This window comes from Coenobita brevimanus, chromosome 40 (assembly GCF_032717465.1).
Source record: "Coenobita brevimanus isolate Jiangsu-jjx chromosome 40, ASM3271746v2, whole genome shotgun sequence".
Lineage (NCBI taxonomy): Eukaryota > Metazoa > Arthropoda > Malacostraca > Decapoda > Coenobitidae > Coenobita > Coenobita brevimanus.
In genome coordinates this window covers 67,035,511-67,053,572 of record NC_136993.1, presented here as the reverse complement: position 1 = coordinate 67,053,572, position 18,062 = coordinate 67,035,511, and the positions used below count along the sequence as shown (strand labels likewise).

The 18,062-nt window shown below is 44.0% G+C and overlaps 1 protein-coding gene across 1 annotated transcript in view; it reads left to right on the top strand.

The window, feature by feature from the left end:
- LOC145397181 (putative glutamate receptor) overlaps positions 1–17,407 on the top strand; it is a 43,139-nt gene extending 25,732 nt beyond the window's left edge. The window contains exons 12-13 of the mRNA XM_080270380.1: positions 16,830–16,959; positions 17,297–17,407. Of these exons, the coding sequence (XP_080126506.1) occupies positions 16,830–16,959; positions 17,297–17,407 (241 nt within the window). The remainder of the gene's footprint in view (positions 1–16,829; positions 16,960–17,296) is intronic.
- The last annotated feature ends 655 nt before the right edge of the window (positions 17,408–18,062 follow it).

The following is an 18,062-nucleotide window of genomic DNA, read 5'->3' as shown; positions in this document are numbered from 1 at the left end:
ACGATTCTGGGCAGAAACATAAACAAGACGTGATTCAGGGGTGGGTTGGCTTTGGTACCTTTTGTAGGTCCTCTCCTTATTGCGGACAGCATTAGAACAAGCGCGATTAAACCAAGGCTTTCTTGCATTAGTCAAAGGATATGAGAAAGGAATGTATATTTCCATGCCTAAGAGAATAACCTCCATAATGCGCAAGGCACACTCAGATGGCTCCCGGCCATGGAAGCAATAATAATTCCAAGAAAAATCAAAGAAGTACTGCTTGGAGCCTCGCAAAGCACAGCTCGAAAGTGCCACAGTTGATGTTTCTTTCGAGGGTCCACAGGCCATACTGGAGCAATAGGGCAGGTCAAGGAAATAAGGTTGTGATCGGAGGAGCCCAACAGAGAGGGAAGATTAACAGCGTAAGGAGAAAGATTAGTTGTAAGGAATAGATCAAGTATGTTGAAGCTCTCTGCAAGTCAGTCGAGGATATGGGTAGCGTGCTTTACAAGCTGCTCTATGTCATTAAGGATAGAAAAGATGTAGGCTTGTTCACCAGGTGGATCAGTGAAAGGAGAGGAGAGCCAAAGGTGGTGGTGAACAATGAATTCTCCTAGAATGGAGATCAACCAGACAAAATCTTCCACAAGAATACCCATTAATGTTTAATAATATCCAGCTCAATCCTGCATCATCCTTGAACATGCTTGGGATTTCATTCACTCTGGACTTATCTTGGAAAGATTACATTACATCTCTTGTATAATCTGCTTCCAAGACATTAAGTGTGCTAAGCCATCTCCATACCTTGTTTACCCCTGCACAGTTGTTGACTTTATACATGGGTTTTGCTTGCCAATGTGTAGAGTACAACTCTCATGTGTGGGGAGGCTCCCCACATACAGCTGTTCTCAATAAGGTGGAGTCAAAGGCTTTTCATCTCATTAACTCTCCTGCTCCTAGTGGCTCCCTTCAACCTCTGTTTCTTCGCCACACTGTTGCATCTTTATCTCCTTTCTACCACTACTTCAATGGTTACTGCTCATCTGCATTGGCATGCTTGCATCCCTCCACCTTTCCAATGGGTGCATAGCACCCGTCTAGCAACAAACTCTCATTCCTTTTCTGTCCAACTCTCTAGTGCAAGAGTTACCCATTACTCCCAGTCCTTCATTTATGCAACATGTCAACTCAGGAACTTTGTCCCTCTATCTTGATTTCCTACTTCCTATGATCTCCAGTCTTTCAAATGCAGTGTGTCCGGGCATCTCAAAATGAACGGATCTTGAATTTGTCTCTCTTTTGTATTGTTTTTGTTTTTCCTTGGAAGGAACGGTATTGTGGGCTCCTGGCCTTTGGTTCCTTCTTTCTTGCATTAAAAAAAGAAGAGAGAAAAAAATTAAAGCATCTTTCCTATCACAATCTTCTTTCTGATCGTCAGGATGGGTTCTGTCAGTGACACTCCACTGGCGATCTTTTCATCTACCTTTCAGACTCCTGGTCATCCTCCTTTCGAAGCTTTGGCGAAAGCTTTGTCATTGCACTTAACATCTCAAAGGCATTCGATCGAGTCCAGCATAAATCTTTAATTTTTAAACTGCCCTCTAATGGCTTTTATCCTTCTATCTGTGCCTTCATCTCTAGCTTCCTTTTTGGTCGTTCTATAGCTGCTGTTGTAGATGGCCATCCTTCTTCTCCTAGGTTTACCAACAGTGGTGTTCCTCATGGCTCTGTACTATCACCAGCTCTCTTCCTTTTATTCATTAATGGCCTTCTAAGCTGTACATCTAACCCTATTCACTCATACGCTGATGATTCCACCCTTCACTTTTCCATCTGGTTCCCGCAAAGTCCATCTCAGCAGTTACTTCAGCAAACAAGGGATGAGGCTATGGCACACCTATTGTCTGATTTGGCTCATATTTCTGACTGTGGTAAAAGTAGTCTTGTTGTTTTTAATGCATGAAAAATTTAGTTCTTACACCTATCAACCCAACAAAGTCTTCCACATGAGTACCCACTAATGTTTAATAATATCCAGCTCAATCCTGCATAATCCTTAAACATACTTGCAGTTCATACTCTCAGGATTTATCTTAGAAAGTGCATATTACATCTCTTGGAAAACTGCTTCTAAAGGATTAGGTGTGCTAAGCCGACTCTTTACCTTCTTTACCCCTGCACAGTTGTTGACTTTATAGACGGGTTTAATTAGCCAATGTGTAGACTACCTCTTATTTGTGGGGAGACTCCCTACATACAGCTCTTCTCAACATGGTAGAGTCAAAGACTCTTCGTCTCATTAACTCTCACTGGCTCCCTTCAACCTGTGTCTTTTCGCCACGCTGTTGCATCTTTATCTCTTTTCTATCACTACTTCAATGGTCACTGCTCCTCTGAACTGTCTGCTTGCATCCCTCCACTTGTACAGTGGGTGTGTAGCGTCTGTCTAGCAACAAACTCTCATTCCTTTCTGTTAAGCTCTCTAATACATGAGTTAACCATTACTCCCACTCCTTCAATTGTTCAACAGGTTAACTCTGGAACTCTCTCCCTCTGTCTGCATTTCCCACTTCCTATGATCTCCGGTCTTTCAAACACAGTGTGTCCAGGCATCTCAAAATGAACTGATCTTGAATTTGGCTCTCTGTTGTATTGTTTTTGATTTTTTCTTGGAAGGAATAGTTTGCAGACTCCTGGCTATTAGTTCATTCTTTCTTGCATAAATAAAGGCAGAGTAACAAATTAAAATCATATTACTCACCAACTCTTCTTCTTGTGAATAAACCATCCCTAGGTCGGTAGGTGGTCGCTTTGGTGAGTAAGGGCATGAAGAATATACGTAATTTTTGGCCACGGGGACAGGCTGTATTCATGTGTGTGCATGGGTCACCGACTTTCGCTTTGCTCTCAATATGATAACTTCTCCATGACTAGATAAACAAGACACAGTTGCATCCAAGAGACCCTATGGCACTATCACTTAGTCCTTTCCTGATATCCTTGGAAAGAGGGTTGGCAGGGGTAGATGAAGCAAGGGTCCATGTACAGTAAGGCGGGAATGGAATCAGTTGTGAGACTTAAGAAAATATCGTCCTACGCCTGACAGAATCACAGGGACGACTGAGGTATACTTGCCTCAGGTGCTGGGAGATTATCCCCACCCTTGATGAAGAGATCAAGTGACAGCCACTTCAAATTGTGCCATGAAAACACTTGCGGTTGTAGCCGTCCCCCGACTTCCCCAATCAATCATTTTCATGTCAGATACAAGTGTCCCTCAGTGGCTAGGGGTTAAGCAACTGAGAGAGGGGGAACAACAATGGAAGTGTAACCCTTGATATACCTTCTGTAGAATCCTGATACGCCTAAGAAACTGCATTTTCAAGTGACTGGGGATGTGGGAAGTCAGCAACAGCTTTAACTTTGTCATCAGAAGTGAGAATACCTTGTGAGTTTAAGAGGTGGCCCCAGAATTTTATCACTTTCTGAAGGAAGCAACATTTTGAAAACTTGACTTTAAGTCCTGCTGGCTCCAGTCGTGAAAAGACTTCACAGAGAGTCTGCAAGTGGTCTGAAGCTGACTTAGATGCAATTGTGATGTTGTCCCAGTAGAGAAAAGAAGTCCTTGTTCATTATGTGTGTGAAGACTGCACTACGTGCAGCAAGACCCAACAGAAGACATTGAAAATGGAAATGTCCAGTAGGCGTGCTGAAGGAAGTTAAGGGCTTAGAGGCTTCGTCAAGGGCAATCGAAAGTAGCCTGACATGAGGTGAAGGTAGAGAAGACTACAGTATTCTCTACAACTGCGTGGAGGAGATCCTTTAGGACTGGGATGGGGTGGTGGTCCTACACAGTGAGCTTGTTGAGTTTGAGGAAGTTCACGACGGGGCGGAATTTGCCATCGGATTTGGGAACAGTGAAAAGAGGAAAGTTCCAAGGAGAGGTAGAAGGGGCAATAATGGCTTGGTCAAGCACGTCAGCAATAAGATGCTCTACTGTTTTGCGCTTGCTGTGGGGCATCCTGTAGGCAGGGATGTAACACGGGCAAGAGTCTGCCCAGAGTGGGATGGAGTGCTCCACGATGTTGGTCCTTCCTAAAAGCTCACCAGGAAGAGCCAAGACATTCCTGAACTCAGGGAGAAGCATGGTGAAATCCTTCTAGACCTCTGGGAAAGCAATAGGTTCAGTGAGAGGGAACAGGACCTCGGTGGTGGATGGTTGCACAAACATAGCATGCACGGGTGCTTGTGGTAGATCGTCCTGATGAAAATACTTTGACATAGTTGGGGTGGACAAGGAATTCATATAAGTTAGTGTCAGCTGAGAGTTTAAGTGAGGAGTTAATCCCATTAAGGACAAGCAGAGAACTGTAGCCATTCTTGCTGACAAAACACAAGGCAGAGATGAAAGATCCTTTACATGCTTAGTTTGTGGAAGGCACACAGTGTCCTGGGTGCTGACAATGCATATGGTCACTTTTGCGAATGAACGTGGGGGAAGTGTAGTGCAATTGGGAGGGGCATTCCAACATGGCTGTAGGTAAGGGCACTTGTGGTTGTTGGAAAATGTCAGATAGAGAGTCGTCTGCAGTGTCTATGGCTGAACTACATACATGAGCAATGACACAAACCTGGGGATATGCTTAGTGAATGGAATGTCTGTGTTTGTGAGATCGTCACAATGGTCTAGGTTGTGGGTGAGTCGGGGGCTCATTAGCATGTAAATGCACTGCACTATTGACACGCTGCAATGCAAGAGGGGCACAGGTAGAGGTGACTGCTCGATGAGGGAACCGACTGACTGGCACCAATGGAGGCATTATGCGGAGATTGTGGCATGACAGAAACTGTAGCAGCCTTGGAAGAACTTCATCCGAGATAGACACAGCAGTTGAATGAACTGGGGCAGTTTGCTGATTGACATACCACTTGGCTATGTGAGGTTAATGATTCATAAGAAAGGGAGTGGGTTCAGGCATTGCTGGCATGAATCAACCGGACAAGCTGAAGCCATTCTTTTCTGGGAAAAGCATGATGTCATTAGGAATAATGTCTGGCAGTCCCACATATGGAAGTCTGTGGGGAACTGAACGTCAGCTACGAAAACTTGAGTGAAAATTGGAGAATATCTATCTGTGCAGTAAATTTCTAAGCACATGTTTCTGTGAATAAGGAAGCTGGTGCTGTCAACTGCACAAAAATTCAAATCCTTGGGTTCAAGGACTGTGACACAGTGGCTATCAGTGTAATTTGCTGAAGGCCTTGAAAGCAAGAATACTGATGGTGGTACCAGTGTCCATGAATAAGGACAGGGGGAGGTTTTGAGTGACAGGTAGAAATGATATTGCCTGAAGCCATTTTTGAGAGTTCATGAGGGTGCAAACGGAGAGTTCCTGTTGTTGCTGAGGGGACGCTAGTCACATGGGAGGCTGGTGTGGTTTTGAGGATGTCTGCATCTACTGTGAGCATTGAGATGCAAGAATGCGGCAATCTTTGGATGTGTGGACAGTCCAGCCATGATAGTCACAGTATTGTTGTGATTCTGACCACTGTCGCTGGAAGCAATGGTTTGGTGTGTGGCCTGGGTGTGAGCAGTTGTAATACACTAGTGTATGTGACTGGCAAAGTAAGCAGGAGAACCGGCACTAAGTGTACTGGTTGCGGGGTGGTGTGCTGGTGGGTGTGTCAACTGAGACTGGGGCAACAGGTTATGTAGGCTAAGGGCCTGGTGAATCAGTTTGCTGTGAGACCTGAGTGGAGTCATCAAAGTGGCATGCAAACTCAGTGAGATCCATGCCAGGGGTGAATGCCACAGAGCTTGTTTTGGCGAGGGTGCTTGGGTGAAGCCGGGTGAGGAGCTTGAAACAACCAAACGAGGATACTGCATTCTCCACTGAGACGTTTTTGTTAGTATCATACTGGTCTGACTCCTTAAGGAATTGCCTGAGATCACACTTGAATGTGGAGGCTAGCTTGAATGCTTTGGACTTTTCTTTGTGGGGACAGAGGTTGTGACTCTCATCAAGTTTGTAGAAAGGGGATAATGCCCTTAGCTTTACTGTATTCTGTGAACTCTATGCGCAACTGTTTGACATACTCATCAAACGATGTTGCTTCCTCAGAAATGTCTAATTGTAGATGTTTTCTGCTTTACAGTCTCCCAAATCCACGTGACTGCATAAGATGGTGATCTTGTCTGTGTCTGACGTTACTTTTCACCGTGCGATATCACTCTGAACTTCATTGTGGTAGGAGGAAACATTTAGGTCGGTTCCAGTAAATACATGGAGAACAGGGTCATTCCATTCAACCATGAACAAATGAGGAGAAGAGGTGGGGGGTTGGGGAGTGGTGGTAGAGTCAACAGAGGAACATTCAGAGGATATCGTGGTGTGTGCCTCTTCTTGAGTTGAAAACTGTCTAGGGTGCAAGTCATAAGGGGATTGTATAGAAGGGCCGCAAAATGCTTGTAAGCAAAAAGGGTATGGGTCATGAAGACACCATACGAGACCTAGAGAGGGATACTGCGAACGAGCACTTAAGGCAAAGGGGAACAAGTGGATGTACAAAATATTACAAGCAGTTAAAGTAGTGAGGGAGGGGGGGTACCTGCCTTGGCACGAAGCAAGAAGTTGTCTGTCCAAAGAGGGAGCAGAACTCCACAAGCCTTGGACAATCGATGACTGGAATGGGCCTGCTGGCAAGGGGTGAAAATTAATACCTGGCTTTTATGTGGTGACAAAATACAGAATCCTACACCTAAAGTTGTTAAATACTGCAAAAAGACATGCAAGATAGGCACAGAAGGGTTGCAGAGGGGGGGGGGAGCATTATGTAGCAAAGTACTTTTCAGTCAATGTGGATCGCCAGTATGTAGCAAATTTACTTACCGAGCAAGCACAAGAAAAGAGTAAGCAAATACAGGGTAACCTACATTGACATAACAAACCACAAAACAATTAAATCTCAACACATAGTGTAGCAATATCATCACTAAGGAACAAAAGCTGTCAGCTTACTGCTCGCTGTTACTGTACAGTGAATGGTAATATACGGATAACTACTATTAAATCGTGAACATAAATGGCTCATTAATGCAGAATCAAAACTGTCGGTACAGAGACTGACAAACAGTGTTCCTCTGTATAACATCTGTCCTCAAGTTACCACACACAACATTTGCACAGAATACACAGTGGTTAAATGTTCCAGGTTCCACTCTCACCACATATCTAATGATACATATATAGTAGAAAACAAGCAGCAAGTGACCTAACATATTAAAGAACAGCCCTAGAGTCAATAATTGCAGAGGAGTGTAAATACCACAGATATTCAATATGCTGAGGCTGCCCAAGTCCCAGGGGATCGTATATAATGTTACGGAGAGCAGCTGACCCAGCGGATGTGATGGTGGAGTTAGGGGAAGTAGGCAGCCGATGCAGTGTTATTTACAGAAGTGGTGGATGCCGTGATCGTCACAAAAAATGTCCACAGGCAACAGGAAACGAGGACACAACTATGGTAATGCCACTCTCGGCTCCAGGGGACGGCGGTAATAGCAGAAGGAAGGCTTGAGGGGGCGACAAAGTGGTGTGGGGGCTGGAGGGAGGTGGGAAGTGGCGGCTGGGACGGGGTGATAGACAGTCGACCTTAACGTCGGACAGCACGAAGGTGGACGTCTCGTGGCGTGGAAGCCCGGGAGCCGGAAGGGCCACAGGTGCTGGAAGGGGGCGCAGCTTTGGCTGGTGAGCCTGGCAGGGATTCGTGTGAGGCGGCAAAGGACTGAGATAACTTGTGTGTCGTTTAGGAGGTGGAGGTACAGTAGGAGAGGCAGGTTGTGGTGGCGGTTAGCTGAGATTGGCGCCAGTCTAGTTCGATAGTGGGCGGTTGAACCGGCTGGCCGAGTGCTTGTAAAAATTTGCATACCACAGCTAAGACACCAGTTTGTTGGCATGTAGTTCACCAACAACCCTTGATGCAGTCTTGGAGAAAGAAAGGCGCTTGTAGACCTTAAACTCAAGTTTATTACGACAGTTGCAGAGAGTCCACACGCGTGTACACACGATAAAAAAAGTATCGGTGCACATTTGGCCTGAAACAAGTTGACGCCACGGATAATGGACTCTTGAAATGTTTGATGATTTTCCTCCCTTGTTGTCAAACATGCGTACATGAGTATGTCATAGATAGGGTTCATATGACAATTTATTGTTGATATTGTTACCGGATGTATATGCAGATGATAATTAACGAATTTTCCAATTACTACACAAGCTATATCGGTACCTCAGATATTATCATACCCCTCATGCACGATAATTTTCTACCATGTGTAGTGCCTAGCTGTTACTGACTCGGTGCTGACGCAGTGGCGCTCAGAGAAGTAGTGTTTGAAAATCAAACGAATGAGCAACTTTTTCCAATAAATACAATGTTTGCAGATGCTTTATCTAACTATAATAATTCCTGTACGTACCCACTAATACAGTAGTACTGATGTCATACGTGAATTATAAACACACACACACACACACACACACACACACACACACACATATATATATATATATATATATATATATATATATATATAGGCTATATATCAACAGCAGTTTGAGTATCCACTGCAGGACCGGCCTATCCCGACCGAAGTGGGGACTATACAGCCTTTGTATCACTACCTGGCTTAGGCTGTCTGACAGAGATTGTATGTAGGGTGAGAAGTGCTTGTAAGTGTGATTGTTGTGTTGGAGTGGCTTTGGATGTGTGTGTAGTCTGCGAACCAAGTATAATCGGCCCACGCAAGGTGACTGGGTGCAAGCATACTGTACAGTACACGACACTGGTTCAACCACAGCATCTCTTATGTCCGCTAATGCAGTACAAGGCCGGAAGAAAGCTCCCAGAGTTTATTACCCTGGCGGGGTGCTAACCCTTCTTCTTTTATGTACGAAAACGCACACTTTACCACTGTACCACAGAGGATATATATATATATATATATATATAACTTTGGACTAATATGCCACATCCAGTGGAGTTCAGTTTGGTAGGAATAGTTTGTTGTTTACATAGTCAATTAAGTCGCACCCAGTTCAGTCTATATTGGTAGGTATAATCGGTTGTTGTAATTGAGGGGAATAACTTGTTGTTGTTGTGGTCGATTAATTCACATCCAATTGAGTTCACACACACACACACACACACACACACACACACACACACACACAGTTAAATTAACAAGCTCAGTTACAGGCATTCTCTCTCTCTCTCTCTCTCTCTCTCTCTCTCTAGTCGTATATCCACAATATCTTAAAGAAATATGTGTAATGTACTCGTTCAACTTAATGCATCAACAGAAACATTCATCGTCATCGTGATGGTTCGGCCAGTGACAAATCATTTCCTCCTCCTGTGGCCGAACCATCCCGGAAGTTTATAATTTCCTCACATTTAAATCTATCGTTTGACATCATTAAGGTATGACAGTATCTTCTAGTGCCGACGATAGTTCCACACAATATAGATGCGAATCCACACGTGTTCATGGCTGCAGAGCTTACGATAATTAGCTGAAATATTACATAGACCCTATGACTTGCAAAACATAAAAAAATCTAGTGTCCATCGGTAAGTATGACCGTCAATGCCATCCACTTCTGTCAGCTCTATAGTGATTTAGTTTTGCACGTTTACACAAAATTTTGCAAAAATATCGTCCACATAATTTCCAAAAACGTCTATGTCCGGACCATCCCACCGTCTGAACCATCACTGCCCTTTCCTATATATGATTTGCATTTTTGAACAACTTTAATTTTCAAAGTAAACGATTTTGTACTTAATGCGGAAACTGTCACGGTGGTTATAAATCCATAACGTCAGAACCAATTTGGAATGAAACTGAAGAACTGGTATTCGGGATCATTGACAATTTGTAGAATTTATACAGTATTCAGCAAGTTGTAAAATAAGAATTATGCAGAAAATTTCTTTAAGATTTGGCAGATTTTATCTAAAGTGTACGTTCAAACCATACAAAATATCTGCAAGTCTCACATGAGAATTCGTCCACTGATAAATACAAACCAACCACATCTTCGTTTAATAACAGTTCATTTGGTTCTGATACAGTATCTCACTATACAATAGCTGATGTTTTGTGTAAGACGATTCCGATACTTAAAAAAAAAAAAAAAAACGAGAAAAGACTGGTTGGTAGGTCCCTACTATTCTAATAGTCATGTCAAATGTTTAAAGCACCATACAGCGTTACTCAAAGTTTAATGACTGATTGATTTATTACATGTAATAATATTTAAAAAAATGGCGTCGCAATGCCAGGGTCAAATGCTGATGGACATCAAGGTAAAAGACGCCAACAGGTAATTAGAGCAGGCAATAATCTAATAAAACACATAAAAATATACAGTAAGAAATGAAAACACTAAAATCACTAAAACACCAAAAAGAACCACTAAATAAAACACAGTCCAACTGCCACCACAAAGTCGAGGGCGCCCCCTCCCATACAGCAGGACATCTTCCCAAGCACCAATGAAAGAAAGTACAACATATCAACCGCCTGGTGCTCAGAAAGATGCCGACGGCATAAACCTCCAAGACTGGGTCACTCCACCAGCGAGTGATGAACAGTCAGAAGGACCAAGCAATCCTTGCAGAATGCTGGGGGAGAGCTCTCCATTAAAAATCCAAGAAAGAACCGGGTGTGACTAACTCGCAACCAGCATAAAGAAGTGTCTCAGCAGCGAGACAAGCCTCAGTAAGTGAAGAAGCCCACCCACCATAAAATAACACGCATCTTGCTAGACCCCACCGCATCCCAGCAGTCTTGCCAACAATGCCATATCCGTCTAGCAATAAAAAAGGTAAAAATCGTATGGAGGCAGCCAATGCAGAGAAGCATGGGATCCCAGAGAAGCAGGAGGACAAGCTGACGCTGCCTTAGCCAGTAGATCAGCCCACTCATTCCCGGACACCCCCATATGGACAGTAACCCAACAAAAGCCCACATGACAGACACGAGATCCAAGGAGAAAAATTGACTCTAAAACTGATACCGGTATAAGCACTGGATGAGGTGAGATAAAAGCCTCCAGTGCAGACATGGCACTGCAGGAGCTACTAAAAATCACAAAAATAGTTTGGGAGAGAGTCAAAATGATTTGGAAAGCAAAAAAAAAGAAATCTCAGTCAATTCCGCCATATTTGCTGAAACAGTACCGGGAAGGTCATTGACCCGACTGAAGGAAGGGAAGATGACACCAAAGCCTACTTCAGTATCAGTCTTTAATCCGTCAGTATAGACAGAGTCAGAGCCCTATGGAGTAGAAGCAGTGAAGTGAGCTCTTTTTACCAACAACAGACTTACGGAATATCACATGAGAGAGCAGCCTAAAACCCACCCTCGGGATCTGATGTGGTCACATTGCCAGTCTTCGAACAGAGAAGGCTAACATAAAAGACCAGAACCTGTAACCAAAGAACTTCGGAAAACTAGAACGACTGTTATAAACAGATGATCGGAAATCCTGGGAGGGCATGGCACAAGGCACTGAGTCTGAAAGCCGGGGTGAAGATGATACCAACACCTCATCATCGATGACAGGTGACACATTTCCAAAGGGAGGACATCAGCATCCACCAACGAACTCGAAATTGAGGATGACCTAAGGTCCCCATTTGCAAGACGCACACCAGCATGATGCAACGAATCTACTATCAGGAGATGGGCATCTATAGCAAAGGAGTAGATCTGACATCCATACTCATGTTTAGAAAGAACAATCATACCCTCCTGCAGGGGCAGGAGGGTATGATTGTCAGTATCAAAAGAGGTATGAGACAAAACCCTCAGAAGACTGAAGATATTAATACAGGCTGCTTTAACATAATAAATATGAGGAACCTAAGTTAGTCATCTATCAAGCAGAAGACCCAGAAACCGAGTCTCTTCCATGCAGTAGATTCTTCGACCACAGTGATACAGGTCAGGGTCTGGGTGAACCCCCCAAAGATGACAGAAATTTACAGCCACTTTCTTTGTATAAGAAAAATGGAAACTAAGATACTCAGCCCATAGGGAAATTCTATTAAGTGCCAGCTGCAACTTCCTCTCTATCAAAGACATCCTGGATTCAGTGACAGAAATTGTAAGGTCATCTACATATACTGAGTCATATACACCAGCTGGAAGTACATTGATTACACTGTTGATGGCCACATCAAGTAAAGTAATACTAAAGATATTCCCATGCAGTGCCCCATCTTCAAGTACATGGGTATTAGAAAGCACCCTTCCCCCCAGTTGGATCCTTAAAAAGAGGTTAGATAAAAACTGCTGAATAAAAATAGGCAGCCATCCACGAAGACCAACCTCATGCAGAAAAAGTAAAATGCCATGATGCCAGGCAATGTCGTTTCACTTCTCCAGATCGAAGAAGACTGTTACCTGTTGTTGGTTAGTAGAGAAAGCCTCACAAACAGAAAATTCTATGGGTCGTATGGAGCCAGAGTTAGACTGCACTTTCCAAAAACCATACTGGTCAGGGGATAAGAAGTTACCTCTCTCTTTCTCCACAAACCATACAGGCGACCACTGACCATCATTTCCAAGACCTTAGACATACAAGAAGTCAGAGAAATGGGTTAATAACTCATCACCTGTAGGTGATCCTTACCTAGTCTGGGGATAGGGATAACTACAGCAACACCCCCAACAAGCCGGAAACTCAAAATTACACCAGATTTTATTAAACAATGACAGCAAAAACGAAAGGGACTCATCAGACAGGTGACTTAAAAAGGCATAAGGAATACCATCACAGTTTGGAGTGGAATCATGGTACTGTGACAGACCCGCCTGGAGTTTAGAAATAGAAAAGGAGATATTGTTAGACTCTCCCCACCAAAAGGCAAAACTGAGACCATGCGATTCTGGCGCCGACGATGGCATGCTGAGGGCGAATATGTATCCTTCTGTGACACACTGGCAAAATGATCAACCACACCACTGTAGCAGCAAAAGGATCAGCCACAGTTCCATCTGCTGCAAATAAAACAGGAGTGGATGGAATAGTAAATTTTCCAGACATTTTTTTAACCCGGTTCCACATCTGAGTGAGGGGAGTCCTCAAGTTGATAGAGGAAACATAATCATTTCAGGATGAAGCTCTGGGATCCTTTACACCACCAAATACTGAGGATCCCAGAGGTGGTGACGAAGTCGAGAGAAAGCAACTTGTTTGGCTTTCACTGCGGAACTGCACTCAGGGTTCCACCAAGGAACCAGACGTTTAGGAAATTGTCTCCTAGTTCTTGGAATAGATAACAGGGCCACTGAGTGCAACACATCAGTGAAATAGGACATCGCCTCAGTAATACAGCAAAAATCATTGACTGAATCAGCAATGGAACTGAAGTAAATGAAAAGTGGCCAGCCAACCTTATCCAGGTGCTAGGGAGGAAGACAAGGCTAAGGTCCACTCTGAGCAGCAGTTAAAAATATTAGGAAATGGTTGCTGCCACACAGATCCTACGACATATCCCAGTCAAAATCTAAAACAGTATCAGCCGAGCACAGGGACAAATCAATAGCAATAAAAGTCACAGTCTGGCAATGGAAATGCGTCATCTCATTGGAACTTAAAACACCCAACTCCTTATCCTCCACTAAGGAAGCCAGCACAACACCCCGAGGGTTGACCGCACTGTCACCCCACATTGGTTGATGACCATTCATGTCGCCTAGTAAAAGAAAGGAAGAAAGGAAAGTTATGAAGAAGGTGTTCCAGAACCACCCTTTCGAAGCATTAGGGGGAAGATAAGACTACAAACAATATATTGATGATGCAAAAACACCTGGGCAGCAAAAGCTGGAGGGGAATGGAAAGGTCCAGATGAGTGAATGGAAAATCATAGCAAAGGAAGGTAGTAGCACCTCCATGACAATCTGGGCCTGGAGCAGGATCAGAATGAGAGGTATGGTAACCAGAAAGACCGGAATGAACAGTATAACCAACCATGGTCTCCTGGATGCTCATACACAGAGGAGAAAATTGTCCAACAAGATGATGCATTTACTCAAACTGGCAAGTAAACTCTGACAATCCCACTGAATGACAGAACCCATGGTGGAGGAAGGATCAGGATATTCAGGATAAGATGTGGGACTGCACAGCTCCTGATCAGCGAACAGATTTGGACTGACACTTAGGTAGGCCCTTAGAATGAGACTATCGAGCGGCAAGAACCTGTCCCTTGTGCTTACCATCTGAAGGGGAATGTGAGGGCGAGGAAGAAAATTTTACAGCACTTTGAGGTGCAAGAACAGATTGCATAGAAGGTAGCTTGCCGGCCATCCTGGGTGAAGTAAGGCGGCCAGTGCCATCATCAGAAGCCTCAGAGGTAAAAGCAGAGTCCACAGGGCCAGAACCCTGAGAAAATGATATCCTTTGTGGCAGAAGTAGATCACCTACAGTTCGCATAACCATCCCCAGGTGGGGGCCGAGCCACAGGTGAACCACAAACTTCAGTCTCAGCCTGGCAAGGCTCCAGAGACTCCAGGAGAAAGGGAACAGCATTGAGGTTGACACAAGATTCAACAACAAAGATTTTAGGTGGACGATCTTCAGGCACAGAGGACTCTGAAGAACCATGGTTACGTTTGCCAGGTACAGATGGAACTTTGGGAAGGTTGAAGAAGGCAGGACAAGGAGACACAAGGAGACACGTCAACGTAGACTTCCGCCACCACTAGGGAAGTGAGCACCCCCTCAGACACTGAAGTGGGGACAGAAACAGTCAGAAAAGAGGGTGTGTGGACACCAGTGACACAAACAATACTACCCTTGAGAACAGCATCTGACAAGTCACCAAATGGAAAGGTGAGAAATGGAATGGGTCAAGGCAGCTTCCGAGACCCAGGTTGGATCATAGACACTCCAGAGATGACAGAAGCATAGGTAACCCCAGGCTGGAAGATCAAGTCTGGGCACTCCTCTTTGCTTCAGGAAAAAGAGCTTTCTGATGCATACAAATGGAGAAAATCTTCTTCAAGAAATAGCAAGACAGTTTCAAAAAGACATAGCAGTAAGAATATTTAAGGGGTTCTGGAGAGTCACCAGCATGGTTTGAGCTGCCACAGGAGATACAGACACAGAGAAGATCAGCTTGTTCATGGCAGCAAAAGTGGCAAATATCTCCATACCCTCGACTCTGGAAATTATCACTCTGTGGTCAGCACGTATGACTTCACATGAGTGATAGTCAAGCGAGTTTTACAGAAGTAGGCTACGTTAACTTGTCAAATGTTAGCAACAAAGTTGGAGTCAGGGCCAGAGTACCATCTACTTCCTTCTGCAGGCACTGAACAGTCATCACACTAAAAGCATCAGTGGAGATCTCTCGAAAAATTACACCCTTAAATCGGTTAAAGGTAGTATGAGGAATGTATGAAACTCTGGTACCAGAAACAGAGGTGAGTTCTCTTTTGGGGAGGGCACCTCAACAAGGATGCTTCCATCCCCTGGGAAGAGATTTTAGGATCTCTGTTATAAGCACAAACAACTGAACGGTGCACTTGAAGAATGTCACTATCTACCATTGACCCACCCACAGAGGATTTCAGCATTAGATATTTCACTTATGAATCAGGCACCATGTCATGTGGGCTGACCCCAAAGCTACACGAATTTGACGTTAACGGCTCCCAGTCCCAATTGGACGCTGGGACAATGGAGGACAGTTCCCAGGAGTCTGGTAATGCTCTAGAGTGGCAATGAGGGATCGTGAGTCCAAAGGGCCAGGGACAGATGCAGAGTCATCAACAGTATTTTTTTTTAACATGGGCATGTACAGCAAAAAAAAAAAAAAAAAAAAAAAACTTCATTCCCTCACCCCCCCCACCCACCAGAGAGCCTAACAAGGGAAGGTCACATGCCAGGAATAACACCGCTAACGACCCCAGAGGTACTGAGGGAGTATATGCAGGTAACCACTGGGGGACTCTGCAGGATGGTAGGAGCCACCAGGTCCCCAATTTCCCACTTGACCCTAGCCAACAAGTGACCAGCCAAGTGACGTGGTTGGGCCCAACAAGATCACATGTCTAGCCAGAATAGGGGACCAAAGATGTGCTACCAGCTGCAGGGCATAACATCAGCCTCACTCAACCACCAGGACTCCCGTTTCCCAGCATTACGGGACACCACGAATGGCAAACACATCAGGAGACAAAACCCCTTCCCAAGGTGGCAGAAGGGCAGGGATGAGCAAAACCAACAGCAGACCACCTCTGCCAGTAATGAAGGGGGGTGATTGGTCCATGAGGCCAACAGATGCTGTACCCTTCAGAGTTAGGCAGGCTTACAGAGTAGGTGACACTGCCAGCCACTCTTCAAGCCCCGCCACCATTTCAAGGTGACCCCCGTTAGAAGGGAAGAATTTAACGACATAACATGCAAATCGGAACCATGCTGTGTGTTTGTTTGCTCCTTTTTAGTTGCTTGGTTCAGATTTTCGTCTTTTTGCAGCATGTTTCACGTAGCTCAGTGGTAGAAAGAAATTATTAAGGATCTACATTCTTTGCATAACACTTCTTCATGAAAAGCAGCATATTCTGGTGGTAATGTATTCTCACAGCTCAACATTCGGGATGGGAGGGGGGACGCACTTTTAATCCAGTTTAGTCAGAAAAACTATATCTATATTGTTAATGGTTTTGATACTTCACAGCTCAGCATTCATGATAAAAAAGTGATAATTTTAGGCCAAGCTAGTGTAAAAAGATTATACTTCTATTTTCATTGGTGGTTTTGCAGAATAATGAGCATGAATGAGGCTGGCTTGTATGACTTCTGGTACACTGGTGCCATACCCAACTCAACGTCGTGTGTGCAGCCCCCTTCTAGGATCACCGTCAGCACGTCATTCTCACTTGCCACCTCTTGGGTACTCTTTCGCCATCACAGTATTGATAAACGATTATAATAATAATGACTGTGACGATAATAATAATAATAATAATAATAATAATAATAATAATATTAATAATAATAATAATAATAATAATAATAATAAATATAATAATATAATGACGATGATGGTGATAACAGGTACCAACACTAGTAGTAGTAGTAGTAGTAGTAGCAGTAGTAGTAGTAGTAGCAGTAGTAGTAGTAGCAGCAGAAGTGACGGTAATGGCACAGGACTTGTTAAGATACTGTAGTTAAATTTTTTCAGGCAGTTATAATATACCACAGCCATACTAAAAGCTATCATCCTGCAGGGCATGTTCGTGGTGTTGGTTGGGGGCCACACACTCAGCCTGCTTGTTTTCGCCCTAGAAACATTCTCTGATCGTGTCTCTCACCAGTGCTCTCGCTGGACCCTCCACTGAAGACTTCAAGGCAACTGAACACTTTGGCTCGTATTCTTATCCATTAAAGAAGCTCTCTAACACCTCTTCCTTAGCTATTTATTTCTTCATACCGGTGTTTAATATCCTTGTGTACGTTTTTTGTGCACAGTATGCCGATGTTAGACTCATTTATATAGCACAGGCGAGGGTAACAAGGAAACATAAGCAAAATCAGTCGCTTAGGAAGAGGTCTTCATGAGCTTCCTCAAGCGACGAGATTCGGGCCATTGAATCTGGGTGACGTCCTTGGCAGTTTATTTTTGCCGCTGCCAGACGATTTCACTCAGCTTCAGTAAGGCCTCTCGTACTGAAGGGGAACATCAATGCAATACCTAACCTCTCCTGCCTGAAAACTCTCTCCTAAGCTGAATAATTTCGTCACAAAATGGCAAGAACGTAACGATCAAAACTTCCACGGACTGACAGGATTAACAGGTTCCGACTACCAAGAAACCTTTTTGCCAGGGTAGGAAAACTTTTAGTACAGTAGTCCACAGCCTGTAAACAATGGCATGACCCTTGGTTTACTTGAATTTCACATAGCCTGAATAAAACAGTCTTAATATAATGGCAGTATATCATTTAAGAGTGTCCATAACCATGAAGTGTTAAATGGTCATGTTGATCACCACAA